The sequence below is a fragment of the Capsaspora owczarzaki genome (assembly GCF_000151315.2).
Source record: "Capsaspora owczarzaki ATCC 30864 unplaced genomic scaffold supercont2.13, whole genome shotgun sequence".
Taxonomy (NCBI): domain Eukaryota; class Filasterea; order Ministeriida; family Capsasporidae; genus Capsaspora; species Capsaspora owczarzaki.
Window position 1 is genome coordinate 737,194 of NW_011887304.1, and position 13,872 is coordinate 751,065.

General features: G+C 54.9%; 5 protein-coding genes across 5 annotated transcripts; 3 read left to right on the top strand and 2 right to left on the bottom strand.

Moving 5' to 3' along the window:
• Positions 1-111: 111 nt before the first annotated feature.
• On the top strand, positions 112-2,283 carry CAOG_07155 (hypothetical protein; the record flags this gene model as incomplete). The annotated part of the gene is made up of 7 exons (XM_004343829.2): positions 112-176; positions 241-324; positions 413-496; positions 582-665; positions 753-836; positions 919-983; positions 1,097-2,283. The coding sequence occupies exons 1-7, from the start codon at positions 118-120 to the stop codon at positions 2,281-2,283; spliced, it is 1,647 nt and encodes a 548-aa protein (XP_004343879.2). The 5' UTR covers positions 112-117.
• Positions 2,284-2,662: 379 nt separating this feature from the next.
• On the top strand, positions 2,663-3,715 carry CAOG_09047 (hypothetical protein; the record flags this gene model as incomplete). The annotated part of the gene is made up of 1 exon (XM_011272433.1): positions 2,663-3,715. The coding sequence occupies one exon, from the start codon at positions 2,663-2,665 to the stop codon at positions 3,713-3,715; it is 1,053 nt and encodes a 350-aa protein (XP_011270735.1).
• Positions 3,716-3,815: 100 nt separating this feature from the next.
• Positions 3,816-4,725, bottom strand: CAOG_07156 (hypothetical protein). The gene is made up of 3 exons (XM_004343830.2): positions 4,550-4,725; positions 4,272-4,440; positions 3,816-4,136 (listed from the first exon to the last, which is right to left on the bottom strand). Exons 1-3 carry the CDS (start codon positions 4,619-4,621, stop codon positions 3,943-3,945), a joined length of 435 nt encoding a protein of 144 aa, XP_004343880.2. The 5' UTR covers positions 4,622-4,725; the 3' UTR covers positions 3,816-3,942.
• Positions 4,726-5,817: 1,092 nt separating this feature from the next.
• Positions 5,818-9,334, bottom strand: CAOG_07157 (hypothetical protein). Its single transcript, XM_004343831.2, has 3 exons — positions 9,205-9,334; positions 8,768-8,961; positions 5,818-8,500 (listed from the first exon to the last, which is right to left on the bottom strand). The coding sequence occupies exons 1-3, from the start codon at positions 9,279-9,281 to the stop codon at positions 6,033-6,035; spliced, it is 2,739 nt and encodes a 912-aa protein (XP_004343881.2). The 5' UTR covers positions 9,282-9,334; the 3' UTR covers positions 5,818-6,032.
• Positions 9,335-9,950: 616 nt separating this feature from the next.
• CAOG_07158 (hypothetical protein) lies at positions 9,951-13,872 on the top strand. The gene has a single exon (XM_004343832.2). It carries the CDS (start codon positions 10,015-10,017, stop codon positions 13,759-13,761), a length of 3,747 nt encoding a protein of 1,248 aa, XP_004343882.1. The 5' UTR covers positions 9,951-10,014; the 3' UTR covers positions 13,762-13,872.

Genomic DNA, 13,872 nt, shown 5'->3' on the forward strand with positions numbered 1-13,872 from the left:
TTGAGCTCTCCGCTCTAGCTCACGAACTATGAACAGAAGAGCCAAAAGTACGAATCGGGAAATGCGCAGTCCATTTTTTGTATTTTTGTTTCCAGATTTCGCTTCCACATGCAGAGTATGAATCCAACTCAGCGCGAGCTGTTTGAACTTGCCAAGAATGCGAGTGGAGTGCTCCAGTAAGAAAAAGCCGAGTCTATGGAAAAGCAAGCGTGACAGAGCGTGCGCTGACGAATTTGACAGTCTGATTGGCAAACAGCTTAGCGATGCGGACGCCCAGGCAATTGCTGAGGGCCTCAAAGTGAACACGACGCTGGACACACTCTTGTAAAGCATCTCACTTTGACGGATGCATGAGAATGGGTGATGCAATAGAGGGTGTTACGTGTGGCTCACTGATGGAGGAGTTGGATAGTCTGGGTCAGAATCAAATTGGCGATGCTGGAGCTCGAGCAATCGCTGAGGCAATTCAAGCAAACTCGACGCTGACTGGTCTCGGGTAAGAAATCTCACTTTGACTGGTGCATGAGAATGGCGATCCAACAGAGGGCAGTAAGGGTACTCACTGTTGGAGGGATGGACAGCCTATACGAGAATCAAATTGGCCATGCTGGAGCGCAGGCTTTTGCTGAGGCTCTCAAAGAGAACCAGACCTTGCGTCATCTCGCGTAAGCTACCTCACAAGTACCGATGCATGTGGGTGGTGATGTAGCAGAGCACAGTAAAAAGTGCTCACTGATGCAAGGCATGTGCAGACTGAATGGCAACCAGATTGGCGACGCTGGAGCGCAAGTGATTGCTGAGGCGCTCAAAGTGAACACCACGCTGACTGACCTCCAGTAAGCATTGATTGCTTCAGGACGCTCTGAAGGTCGTGAGCTCATGCGACAATCTGCCGATGAAACAATGAAATGTTTGCAGTTTGAAAGATAACTTCCTGAGCAACGCTGGAACCACTGCACTCAGGCAAACGGGCAATATCACTTGTACATTGTTGTAAGGCTCTGCATTTTTGACTGGTTTCTTGCACAAAGCGCTTGAACAACAAACCATTCACTTGCTCCATCGCCAGCCGAATTGGCTCAGATTGCAGCTGGTGCCGCAGCAAAGGCTGCGACTGAGATTCAGCAATTACGCTCCAAGCTGGCAACCAACGAGCAGGAGCTCGCTTCTAAAGACCAGGAGTTTGCAACCAGCAAGCAGCAGCTCGCTGCCCAAGAGCAAGAGCTGCAACAACTTCGCTCTGATCTCGCTGTCAAGGACCAAATGCTCGCTACCAACGAGCAAGAACTCGCTACCAACCTCCAGGACCTGCAACAACTTCGCTCTGAACTCGCTGCCAAGGATCATGAACTCAAGGCAGCTCTTGATCGGATTGATGTTTTCGAGCGCAATCAGCCCGCTGTTGGATCCGCATCGAATTTTGACGGCACCATCTTGCAAGTTCCTCTCGCAACTCTTGTCGCCGCCACGAACAATTTTGATGCCGATTCTCTGCTCGGCACAGGAGCGTTTAGTCGCGTGTACGGCGCCACCTTGCCTGGCCCTCGTGTTGCCATTAAGCGGGTGTCGGCTGAATCCATCCACAACTATGTCGCATTTCAATCAGAATTGGACACTCTGTCTCAATTCCGTCACCCCAACATTATTGCGATTCTGTCTTATGCCAACAGTCACGATGAGTATTGCTTGGTGTACGAGTTTATGCCCAATGGTTCTGTTCGCGATCGCTTGGATTGCAAGAACAACACACCTCCACTGACCTGGGCCCAGCGTCATCGCATTGCGGCTGATGTGTCCCGCGGCATGCACTACGTGCAAACAGCCTTCCCTGACCATGTTCTGTTCCACCTTGATCTCAAACCGGACAATGTTCTTTTGGACGCATACTTTAACGCCAAAGTGTCTGATTTTGGTCTTGTTCGCGTTGCCCAGCTCGATGATCAGAGCTACGTTCGTACGCAGAACGTTCAGGGCACAAAGGTGTACATGTGTCCCGAGTATCTTGAGTCAGGCCGAATGACTATCAAGACGGATGTCTACGCCTTTGGCATGATTCTACTGGAATTGGTCACTGCAGCCAAACCCGGTATTCTGCTGAAAAGAACTGCGCGAAAGGCTGCGAACAACCAAAAATGCATTGAGATGCTGGACTCGGCTCTCCACCCAACCGAAGCCGAGGGCCAGAGCGTCGGCGAGCTTGTCAACCTTGCACTCGAGTGTCTTGAAGACTTTGCAGCCGATCGCCCATCCTTTGGCAGTATCCTTGTGACATTGGATCCTTGATGACAAGCGGAAGATGTCGTTTTATTGATGTTGCAGTGTCTTCTTTACAGGTGTTGGTGTAAACCTGTGTTGCTGGTTCAAATTGAATGCGGACTCGAAATCCTTGATGCTGTTCCAATAGACTACTGCAGATCGACATTTTCTCACTTTTCCTGAACTTGAACTGCCATTTTAATATCGCAATGTGGCATGAGCGATGTGCATATTCAAAACCACCAATCATTGCTCCGAAACAAGTTCAACGCCGTCGTTTCCCGCCAAAACTCGTAAGCCGTCAAAATGGCGGGAAACGACTTTTAGCGGTTTCTCAGACCAGGGCCGCCGTGCATATTTCCGCCGCCTGCGTTCTACTCCAGCACACTCTATTTTCATCTAGGACATGCGTACTCCAACGGGGACGGGGACACCCAAGCAGATCGAGCGACGGGAGCGGCGCCAAGCTGTGCTGGATCTTCTCCGTCAAGGCGCGACTCATCCTGAAATCGCGGCTCAATCTGGCCTGTCTCTGCGTAGTATTCGGCGCATTATACAACAATGTCCTACTGGTGTCGCGCGGGAGGATGCGCCGCGCTCTGGTCGCCCGAAATTGCTCGATGACCGCGACCGCCGACGCCTCGCGCGCCTCGTCTCGAGCACCCCAGGCATCACTAGTGGAGCTGCAGCCGCCGCACTAACGCTGAAAGATGGTCGACACCCAAGCTCTTCCACGGTGCAAAACGAGCTGCATGCGATGAAGTACGTCAATGCTCTACGCGTTACAAAGCTCAAGCTCACTCGGAAGGATCGTCAAAAACGCCTCAAATTTTGTCGCGACCATGCGAGCTGGACTGTCGCGCAGTGGCGCACCGTAATCTTCTCGGACGAAGCCTTCATCAAGATCCATTCATCTTCTCACCGTGGACGAGTTTGGCGGAAGCGAGGAGAGCGGCTTGCGCCGGGCATGGTCAAAGAAACATTGCAGCAGGGAGGAAGCCGAATTCACATTTGGAGCGCTGTCTCTCGACGCGGTTGTTTCCCCCTCATTCCTATCGAGGGCAACCTCGGCGCTCACCAGTACGCGAAGTTGCTAGACACTCACTTTTGGAAAGGCCTGGACAAATTGGGAATTGGAAGCAACTTCATCTACCAGCAGGACAACGCTCCAGCGCGCACCAGCAAAGTTGTCGAAGAGTGGCTGGAGCTTCATCAAGTCAACGTTCTGCCCTGGCCGCCCTACAGCCCCGACCTAAACCCCATAGAAAACATGTGGTCGTTCATACAGCGTGGGGTGCTGGCGCAATATCATCCATCCAACCAAGCGGAGCTGTGGCGGGACATGCAGAAGTGGTCGGAGGAACATGTCACTCCCGCGTACTGTCGCAAGCTCATCGATTCAATGCCGACCCGGATTCAGGCTTGCATCAAAGCCAAGGGTGGTCACATCGATTATTGAGGTCCGTGCATGCCGGGAAGGCATACTTGAGTTTGGCGGAACAAGAATTTTTGCACCTCCTGTCAAGCCATTGCGCGCGTTCCGTGTCCCAATATGAGTGCATGCTGTATGTATTGCGTGGTAAATAGTTCACAAAGTTTCAGACACCAGGCGCCCCGCAGACCAGAACTTTTTATTTGTACTGTGTTGTACTTGTTGCACGATCAGCATCCTCAACATCCTCACCATCATGCCTTTCGCCACTCGACCTCCATCTTGACACCAGCTGCTGTAAACAGATTGGCAATGGGGCACTTGAGCATCACTTCCTTCTTGAGGCCATCAATCTGCTCCTGTGACGCGCTCGTCTTGACAAGCGCCGTTCCACGCACGGTTTGGAAGCGCGCCGGAACACTTTCGACACCAATAATACCTCGAACGTCTGTTCAGCACCAGTCCAGACAAGCACGTCAGTTTTGTCCAACGGTGAGCATCGTTCGGTTTCACAGCAGACTTGGCAAGTTCCCAAACAAAGAATTTCCAGCCAGAAACAACTCTACAAAAAAAGAAAACTCACCCAGCTCGCCTTCGATCTGCATGTCAATGGAATCGATTGTAAATCCAAGCTTCTTTGAGATGAATGCAGCGGTGGCCTGTTCACATCCACAAAGTGCGACCAGCAGTGTATGCAATGGCGTTGTCGCTGAATCCGTTCCACCCAACTTGACCGGCTCGTCCGTCACAACCTACCCCCCCCCCAAAAAAAAAAAAACATATCCATTCAAGTTGGCGATGCTTGTGCTTGGTCAGCACAAATTCACAGCGTTGATCGGCAAACTTTGTCGCATTGGTTACAGTGTGCTTGTCTGCTGTGGCGGTGAACTTGACACCGACGCCCGTGCCTTGGATGGCAGTCCGCTTCCACATGGGGTTTGGATGGGTCGCCAGCGTCGCAGCACTGCGTCCGAGAGCGGCTGCAGCGCCGCTGGGAAGACGCGAGATTGGTGCCAGCAGAAATCGGCTCAGAAACATGATGAACGAAGACTGAAAATCTCAGTGCTTCAAGCAAGGAAAATTGAAAATAAAAGGGGTTGATGTTACGTTTGCTTTTTCGGTCAAACTCTCGATCTACTCGGTCGTATGAGGACCTGTGAATCTGAGCAAACTGAGCGAGCACTTTTGAATCTCAGTTTCACTCCCTTTTGACTGTTATTTCTAATTTGTCATTTCTCATTCACTCACTCTTCTTTCTCCTTTATCATCATCATCATCGTCATCTTCATCAATGGCAGACGCGCTTCAGTCAAAGCTGGTCGCTGCGCTCCAAGCAACGCATGTGGTAAGCAGCCTGCCGCCCGTCCTCCTTCCTTCTCTGCACTTGACTCGCCGAGATCACATGAAATGACCAAGCTAACTGATTGGCTGATGACGATGTCCGTTGGCAGGAGGTCGTCGACGTCAGCGGTGGCTGCGGCGCCAAGTTTGAGGTTCGTGTTGGCTGCGTTTTGCATTGGCGACGAATGCTGGTCTCATTGCTCGTGGATCGGTCTCAATGAGTTTGTGATTTTTTGTTACTTGTTCAATGGTTTGAATGGCAGGCCGTGATTGTGTCGCCACAGTTCGAGGGCAAGAAGCTGCTGCAGCGCCACAGGCAAGTTTTATCAAGCGTTTTGGAGGCCAACATCTGCACCGGATCGCGCTCCATTTCATGCATTTTTGATGCGGAAATGAATGAGGAGAATAGTTGCTAACGGATGCAATATTGACCCGGAGGAGGGGGAAATCGAGGCGGGAGCTGTACTGATACTATGGGACTTGCAATCTGATTTGCGCAGACTGGTCAACGAGACACTGGTGGAAGAACTCAAGGGTATCCACGCCTTTTCGCAGGTGTGCAGATGAATGATGGCCCTGTTTGTGGCGATGTGGGCTGATGAGATGGATGCTCAACTCAACGAAACTCTGCAACACAGAAAACCTACACACCTCAAGAATGGGAAACCAAGCAACAACCAACCCCGTCAACATGAGCAGTTCGCCCATTGTATATGCGTGTATTGTCCAGGCCTATGCGCCTGAATACAACGCCTTGAACAGGTGGACGATGACAGAAAAATGCATATTTCCAACCTTTTTAATGGCAAACCGAAACACAATGAACAGCGACACACCAGTGTGCCTATCTGCTCGCGATACACACTTCATACACACCAACAACTGTAACAACACAAGGACCTTGTGCCCTGTGGCTTCACACACACACACACACACAAACGAAAAAAAAAATAGCTAAACAAACAAACTACCTCGAGGCGTTGCGTGGCGACTTCTCGCGCGCTCATACGACACCAGTGTACTGAGCAATATCGTCCACAACTACTTCAAGCTGACGGACAGTGTAGGCTTTGCGCTGGGAGACGCGATCTTGGGCGGCCTCGATGGCTGCGGCGGCGGCGGCGGCGGCCGTGAGAGTGCCGCCATTCATGGATGCAGCAGTGACGACCGCAGTCACGAGCTTGGAGTTGTTCAAGTAAGAGCTCACAAGCTTGGGCAGACCGAGCGCAAACTGGCGGTACAGGCGATGGAGCTCGCGCGAGACGGAGGAGGTGCGCAAATCCATGGACGCAGCGATTGGGTGCGTCATGTTACAGCCTTCGGCAGCTGAATCCGTGAGCTTGCAGCACGTCCAGCGGTTGCCGCGGTAGCCACCAGGGTGGTAGTGCTGGCGAGCGTTGGGATTGCGGCCAGCAAAGTTTCGGAAGGCGGACAGCCACTCGTTTTGCTCATTGACATCGCTCGCGGCCACGTACAAGATCTGGTCGGCGTGGCGTCGGTTGCTAGAGATCATCTGAATCATGTGGGGCCGGTTGAACGCCGCCTGGTCGACCTTTTCGATGGCCACGACATCTTCCGCGCGAATGCGTCCGGCAATCTCGCCGTCGTCAAAGTAAGAGACGGCTCGGTCGTCAATCTGGAAGGAGCGTCGCACAAAGGTGGGCTTGGCTCCGACCTCGACGCCATTTTTGCGGACAAGCTTGAAGAGCTCGCCTTCTTTGGAGCTTTCGTTGCGCAGCCGGTGGTTGGCGGCTTGGTTGGTAAACTCAATGGCACCACTGACAGCAGTCAGATGGTCGATGAACGAGCGCACGCGAGCGACGTTTTCGACAATGAACGTGTCGACCGCGCTCATGTACTGCTCCTTGTTGCCTGCGCGTTGCCCGAGATTGCCCAAGTTTTGCAGAATTTTGGCCACCAAGGTCAGTGTGCGGGCAGTCGCGGCGTCCGGGTGCTCGTCACTCAAGCCATAGGTCTTGGGAGCGAGCAGGGCGGGCGAGAAGAAGCGGAGGAAGAGAAAGCCCGAAACGACGACATAGCGCAGGTGCAGATAGGCCTTGTCGTCCGAGAATCGCTCCAGGACGCGCTCTTGGAGGTACTTGAACACTTGGCGCACAGCCAGCGGACAGGCGTCAACAGAAGAGGAAATGGCGTCGAGCAGACGGCTGCTGTACAGTCGGAGGTTGGCCGAGTTGCGCTCAATCTGCGACGCGTTCGTGCTAGCATCTTGGCCCTTTGGCAGCTTATTGGGGTCAATCTCGCACGAGAGCTTCTCGGCAAAGATCGAGTCGACCACACCCTTGAGGGTGGTGTTGAGGTACTGCATGGCCGTCATTTTCAAAAACTGCTCCACCGACTTGCTGGCGAGCGAGCTGCCGCGGAAGAGGGTGGTTGGCTGCACAATGCTCTTGATTTCGCGACTGGCCAGCGCATTGAGCAATGGCGTCACCAGCTCCTGGTCGAGGAAGATTTTGATGAGGGCGCGCGCCACATCCTCACGATCGCTCATGACGTCCTCCAGCAGAGCAATCGCGCCAGTGGTCAGGGCTTCGGGACCGTTCAGACTACCCAACAGCAGCTTGAGCAAGGGGTCGTAATGCGAGATGGGGAGCACGTCGTCTTCCTCGTACTTGATCTTGAGACGGATGGCGCCCATTTTCGCAACAGAGGACTGTGAGGTCTGTCCGGAGGATTCGGTGCGCTGGATGATGGACGTGCGATAGTCACCCGACAAGGAAATGGACGCGCGGGTCGAAGGCTCGGCCGTGGTCGAGAATGTGAAGGGACGCGGCGCCGACGTCGGGCTGATGGCAAGGCCGACACCTGCGCCATCCAGAGCCGAGGCCGTGGCTGCGGCGGTCACGGCCATCGACACAGCGTCCTGTCGCGGGAACAGCGAGTACCACGCACCAACAGAGCGATCGAGATCCAGCTCGATCAGCGGAATCGTCACCTCGCCGAGGAAGCGCTCCTGGCCGTCGTCCATGACGTCGACCATGGTGACAAACAGCGTGGCCGAGTCGTCCCACGAGCCAAAATCGTTTTCGGCCAGCTCAAAGGTAAAGTAAGACGAGTTCCAGTTCGGGCACAACGTGTTGAGGCAGACGGTGCTCGTCTGCTCGACCAGGCTCGTTTCGCCCTCGACCTGCACGCACATGCGCACGCACGGGTTGGCGAGCACGCGTCCGTTTGCAACACTGGATGCCGCGTGGTTGCCCGATGCGGCGCGCTTGTCGTCATCGCGCGACGGCAAACCGCGCGCCTCCACCACCGTGACGACGACCTCGTACGGCGACTCCCGGCTCTTGCCCTTGGTGCGGTCCGAGACAAACCCGCGATGGTGCAGCCGCAAATCCAGGTAGAGCTCTCCGCGCACGTCGTCGACGCGGTCTGCCGGGCTCAGCGGGTACCACTGTTCGATCGTGTGTCCGCGCACGCTGAGCAGATTTTTGCGGTTGAGTGTGATTTTTCCTGTTTTGTTTGTTTGTTTTTGCCACAACAAACGTCCGATTGAAAAACAAGGAGCATTCGAGATTGAGAGTGAGAATTTGGTAAGTCGTAGTGTCCGGTAGTATCTCTTTTTGTTTGCGGTTGGTTGAAACAAATCGCGCTACTGTGTTGTTCACTAATCGTTCCTTGACAACCACCAGCAAATCCCTTCCAATCCGACTCTGCACCGCCCAAACCTCGGCAACTTGGCGCGCTCTCTCTCGCTCATCTCATCTCATCTCATCTCACCTAGCACAACCGTGCCCTTGCTGTCGAAGGTCGTCTGGTCGAGGCAGTAGATGGAGAGCTCCTTCCAGTCCAGCGGCAGGCTCACGTCGTACTCTTCGCCCCAGAACGGGAACTGCGTCTTCCACGCCGTCGCAGTCCGCACCACTTCCTCATGGTTGACCTTGATGATGCAGTACGGATCCACCTTCGGCGATCTGGGCACAGGGGGTTTCAATGGAACAGCAACAGTAAGCAAAAAGCAAAAAAAAAAAAAAAAAAAAAAAAAAACCGCAACAAAAGCCATTGGAAACCATTGAGAAAATGCACTCGGCAGTAAGAAACAAATCGCGGGCGGCGTGCAAACAAATCCGGATACGGCGGTCTAACAAAATCGACCCCAGAGTCGCTACCCCCCGGCTTCTTCTTTTCTTTGCTTTTGCAAAACAAAAAACCCTCACCCAAAGCGCTCGCCGAGATTCTTGCCCTCGCCAATGCGCAAATGGACCGAGGCCTCTTTGTTGAAGCGGCGCGCCATGGCGAGCGACAGACAGAGGTTGAGAAGAAGGGGAAACGAAAAAAAGAAAAAGAAAAAGAAGACTGAGAAACAAGGCGAATTTGGATCCATCCGCCAAGGCTGAAGCAACACGCAGTCACCGCGCGGATGGTGCAAAGCGATGGGAAATATCATTGGAACATCCAAGCAGCGGGTTGAAGGGATGGGAATAAAAGCGGAAGGGGTGCAAAATGAATGCGAAAAGAGAAGCATGGACGGCGAGGTGCCGCTCAGACTGCCAGGAACCCCGATTCGAGCCTGTTGCAAGGCCGTTAGTTTGTCAGCATGTACTATCGCTGATGAATGCATGAGACTGCGCTTTTGCAGACTTGCCTGCAAATTCAAACACAAACCAAACAACGCAACATATTTGCAAGTCATTCAACTTTAGCACAAAATGACACAACTGGAGCCGCAGAGCCTTCAGATTTTGCCAAACACTAAACAGTAGCATGTCATTGATGATTTAGTACTAAAAATGCAGAAAGGGGCTGCCAATGCGCATTCTCGCATCGGCGAACCAGACGTCACCTGGCCAATTGCTCGAAAGGTCGACCCGAAATCCCACCCCCAATCCTACCGCAACGTATCTCATGAGTGCATCTGTCATCATCCAAGAGAAGCGTCCTCATCACTCCCAGTCCTGATTCACTTCTTCAAAACCCCTCCAAATCTGCAAATCTGAGCCAAAACCAAATTGCAGGTCCAAGTAAAAATGTCGTCGCCTTCGCCGCTGCCGCCGGTGATGGTGACCTTTCCAGATCTCAAGCACGAGTACATCAAGACCTCGAAGAACGTCTTCCGACGGACGGACGTGGTGACGGTCGATGTCGATGTCGGAGTCGAAGCGCTCCCTCAGGCTGCTGCTGCTGCTCGGCTGGGGCTGCGGGTGCTCGTGCGCCGCGTCCTGGATCACGCACTCACGACCATCGTCACCCTCTCAGAGCAGGCCGCAGCGGGACTGAGCCCGCCGTTCTGCCTGCTGGGCGAGCTCGACGCGGCCGGTTTAACCTCCGCGTTCGCTGAGGAACCCTCGGCGCCCATCTTCAGTGCGGCTGCGTCTGCCGCTGCCACTGTGAAAGGCAGCAGTGCGCATGCCAACACTACGGAACCATCGAGCGGAGGAGGTGGCGGAGCATCGGGCCCGTCGCGCCACCGCTTTGTAACCACCTGCACGCTCAACCTGAACGACGCCCGCTCAAAGCTCGTCTATGAGCTCGACAAGCACTTTGCACACCGCAATCGATGCGAACTGCTCGTGCAGATCTTCCTCATCAATGCTAGCGCTGGTGCACAGTCGGTGCTCTTGGCGTCGGTGGTCTCGCAGCCGTTTGCCATTCGCGGCCAAGAGCATTCACGGAGATTTCAAAAGCAAGGCCGAGCGACCGCCCGTGCTCCGGCAGGCATGGACAATGGCACGTCAGGCAATGCAATCCACGAGGCATCGCCACCGGCGCAGCAGCGCAAGCGGGTGGCCCTGAATCCGGGTTTGGCGAGCGGCGAGGACGAGGACGAATTTGACACACTGCCCCCGCTCGCGGGAGACGCGCACTTTGGCTTGACGCCGTCGGAGCACGATGAGTTGCTGGATTTGCCCGAACTACGCACGTTGAACAGCATGCCGCCCTCGAGGAAGCGATTGCTCGAGTTTGATCCTGAATTGGCCGACTTGCTTCAGATGCAGCAGGGCACCGAATCGCTGAATGAGTTCTTGATCTCCGTCCACCAAACACACGAGCCACTGGTGGCCGAGATGCAGCACTTGTCAACCGAGCCAGTGACACTCTCGAGCCTGACCCCACAGCTCGGCACGGCCACATTGAGTTTGCTGCACCCAGTCCAGTCGTTTGACATCATGTCCCTGGCCGATCTGAACGCTCTGCTACCCTTCCCCAACGTCGACGCGGCCACTGATATGAGCTGTGATGGCGACAAGCTTCTGTCCGAGTTGACATCCCCTTTGCACTCGTCGAACTGGTCTTCGCCAGGCAGCTCGCACACCACGTTGGTCTCCCCTCCCTTGCTGCCGAGCGGCGGCTCGGACACAAACTTGCTCCTTGCGCCCGTTTCGCCAGTGTCGGCTTGCACTACCAGCAGCGCCCGTTCGTCGAGCTTGGGTGCTTGTGCGCCATTATTGGTCGACGCGTTGCCTTTTTCGCCAGGTGTGTTCCGGTCAACACCCAGCGAACAATGCGATCCTACCTCGGACCTCGCTGAAGCTGCACGACCGAGGCTTCTTCTCGCAGACATGGGCTCTCGCTTGATTGGCCGCGACGCCGACCGTGCTGCGGTCGTCGAGTTGATGCGGACTCACCCCATTGTCGTCCTGTCTGGTGATGCAGGCGTCGGCAAGTCGGCACTCGCCAAGGCAGTCTGCAACGACGCGTATGCCATAGGTCTTGTGGAAAAGGCGACGTGGAACTGCCTCACGATCGAGCAGTTCTGCACTGTGCGGTTTACCGACCGTCTCTCATTTTACGAGTCGGTCGCCAAACAGCTCGGCTTGCAGCCCTCCCAAATTGCACCATCTGAAATCGAGGCCAAAGTCCGGCTGCACCTTCGCGACCATCCGACTGTGCTTGTGATTGACAACTTTTCGCTGGGCGAGGCCTTCGAAGCCAAGAGCCTTAAAGCCGTTACGGGCCAGACTTCTGCGCTGTCGAATGGACCTGCGCATCTCGCCCGGCTAGAGTTGTGGTCCTCGCTCCAGTTTCTGCCCGCCTCAACGCGCGTGATTGTCACCAGTCGCGAGCGTGGCGTCTTTGGCTCGCTGCTGCGCGCTGTTCCGCACGCCGTCTACACGGTGGGCGCTCTCACCCCCGACAGTGCATTCCGAGTGTTTGCCAACACGGCGCTTTCGGCTGCAGAGCTCACCTTGACCCCGCAAGACGAACCGCTCGTTCGCCGGATTTGCGAGCGAGTCTGTTACTTGCCGCTTGCCATTGAGATTCTTGCCGGCCAGCTCATTACAAACTCGCTCTCCCAGCTTCTCGACGACTTGCAAACATCACCCCTTGCCACGCTGGACGTCGCTGGACCCGCATCTGGCACCAACGCGTACGGGTTTTATGCATCGCTCGGCGTCACGTACGACGCGCTCGACTCTGAAGCCGCCACGCTCTTCTCCATCATTGGCATGATCGAGGGCCGTTTCACCCTCGATTTACTTCGCGAGTGTGTTGGTGAGCAAAAGACTTTTACCGAAATGCTCGATGTGCAACTCGCCGTCGAGCGACAACAGCAGCAGTCACAGCAGCAAAAGCACGAGCAGCAACAGCAGCAGTATCAGCAAGACATGCAAGCGCGATTTTACAACATTAGCCCCGAAGAGCAGGGTTTGACTGCGCCCCACGGTGGGGCTCGCCTGCTCAGCTCACGGTACGCTGCCTGCCGGCTTGCGCTCACGAGCGCCATCAATGAAGGCTGCAAGTCCTTGGTGCCGTGCTCGGCCTTATTTGCTCATTCCGTCCGCAGCTTGCTCGAGCGTCTCATCCGATTTGGCCTGGTCAAGCGCGACTCGTCCAGCTCCGCCTTCTACTTTATGACGGCGATTCTTCGCCCGTTCGCTCGTTCGAAACTGCCGACGGCCGTGCATGTGTCCGTGTTGACTCGCTTGCTCTTCTTGTACCGATACAAGCACGCCGCCCCGCCCGTTCCTTTCAAATCGCTGGGCTCGAGGCGCGAGTTTGGCTGGAACCTGGGCGAGCCAGACAACCACTACATGCGAGTGGTGCTGGCGAGTGTCAAGGAGGCGACGCTGGAGATGAACAACGAGAGTCCCTCGTGTTCAACGAGTGCCGGGTCGTCTCCTGCCGTCGGTACGCCGCACTCTGCATCTGAAGGCTGTGTTGGCAACGGAGAGCCATGCGCAGTGGACCAGCCGCGTCGCCCAATCATCACCGCGATGGACGGGACTATTGTGCCCAACTACGGAGCAGCGTTTGTCGAAATTGCGGCAGATCAGTCCAATATTCTCCTGATCAAACAGCAGGTTCCGGCCGCCATGGAGATTTACAGCTCCATTTTCCAGACCTTTGTGACTGCGCGCTCTCGCTTGTGCTCGCAATCGTTCGTCAGTGCCACGCAACTTGATGCCGTGCTCAGCTTGTACGAGGACCGAGCAGTCCTTGTGGTGCGGTCTTGTCTTCGCCTCATTTTCATGCATGCGTCCTGCGGCGAATGGACTGAGTTTGCGCGCTTGGTATCGTGCATCTGGGAGCTGCTCTTTCACGCTGTTTCATCTGGCTTTGTCTCCAAGAACGAGCTGGACCATTTGGACACACTCAAAACTTGGTACGAGGGTCAACTTGCTGATGTTTCGACGCCACAAGCCTCGCCAGCCGCAGTCGGGTCTCTTACGGATGCCGTTCTTCACCGGATGGCGCAAGACGACCCCATGATCCGCACCGCCATCGGATCTCTTCAGATGTGTCTGGGCTTCCCGCTGTCGGTCAAGTTTTGATCTCCAGTGTGACTTGCTTTGGCTTTATTGTGTTAGTTCTTGTTGTTTCAATTTTAGGGTACAGTAACTTTCAGTTTTTTTGGTGTTGTTCACAAAGACAGTACAATCCGC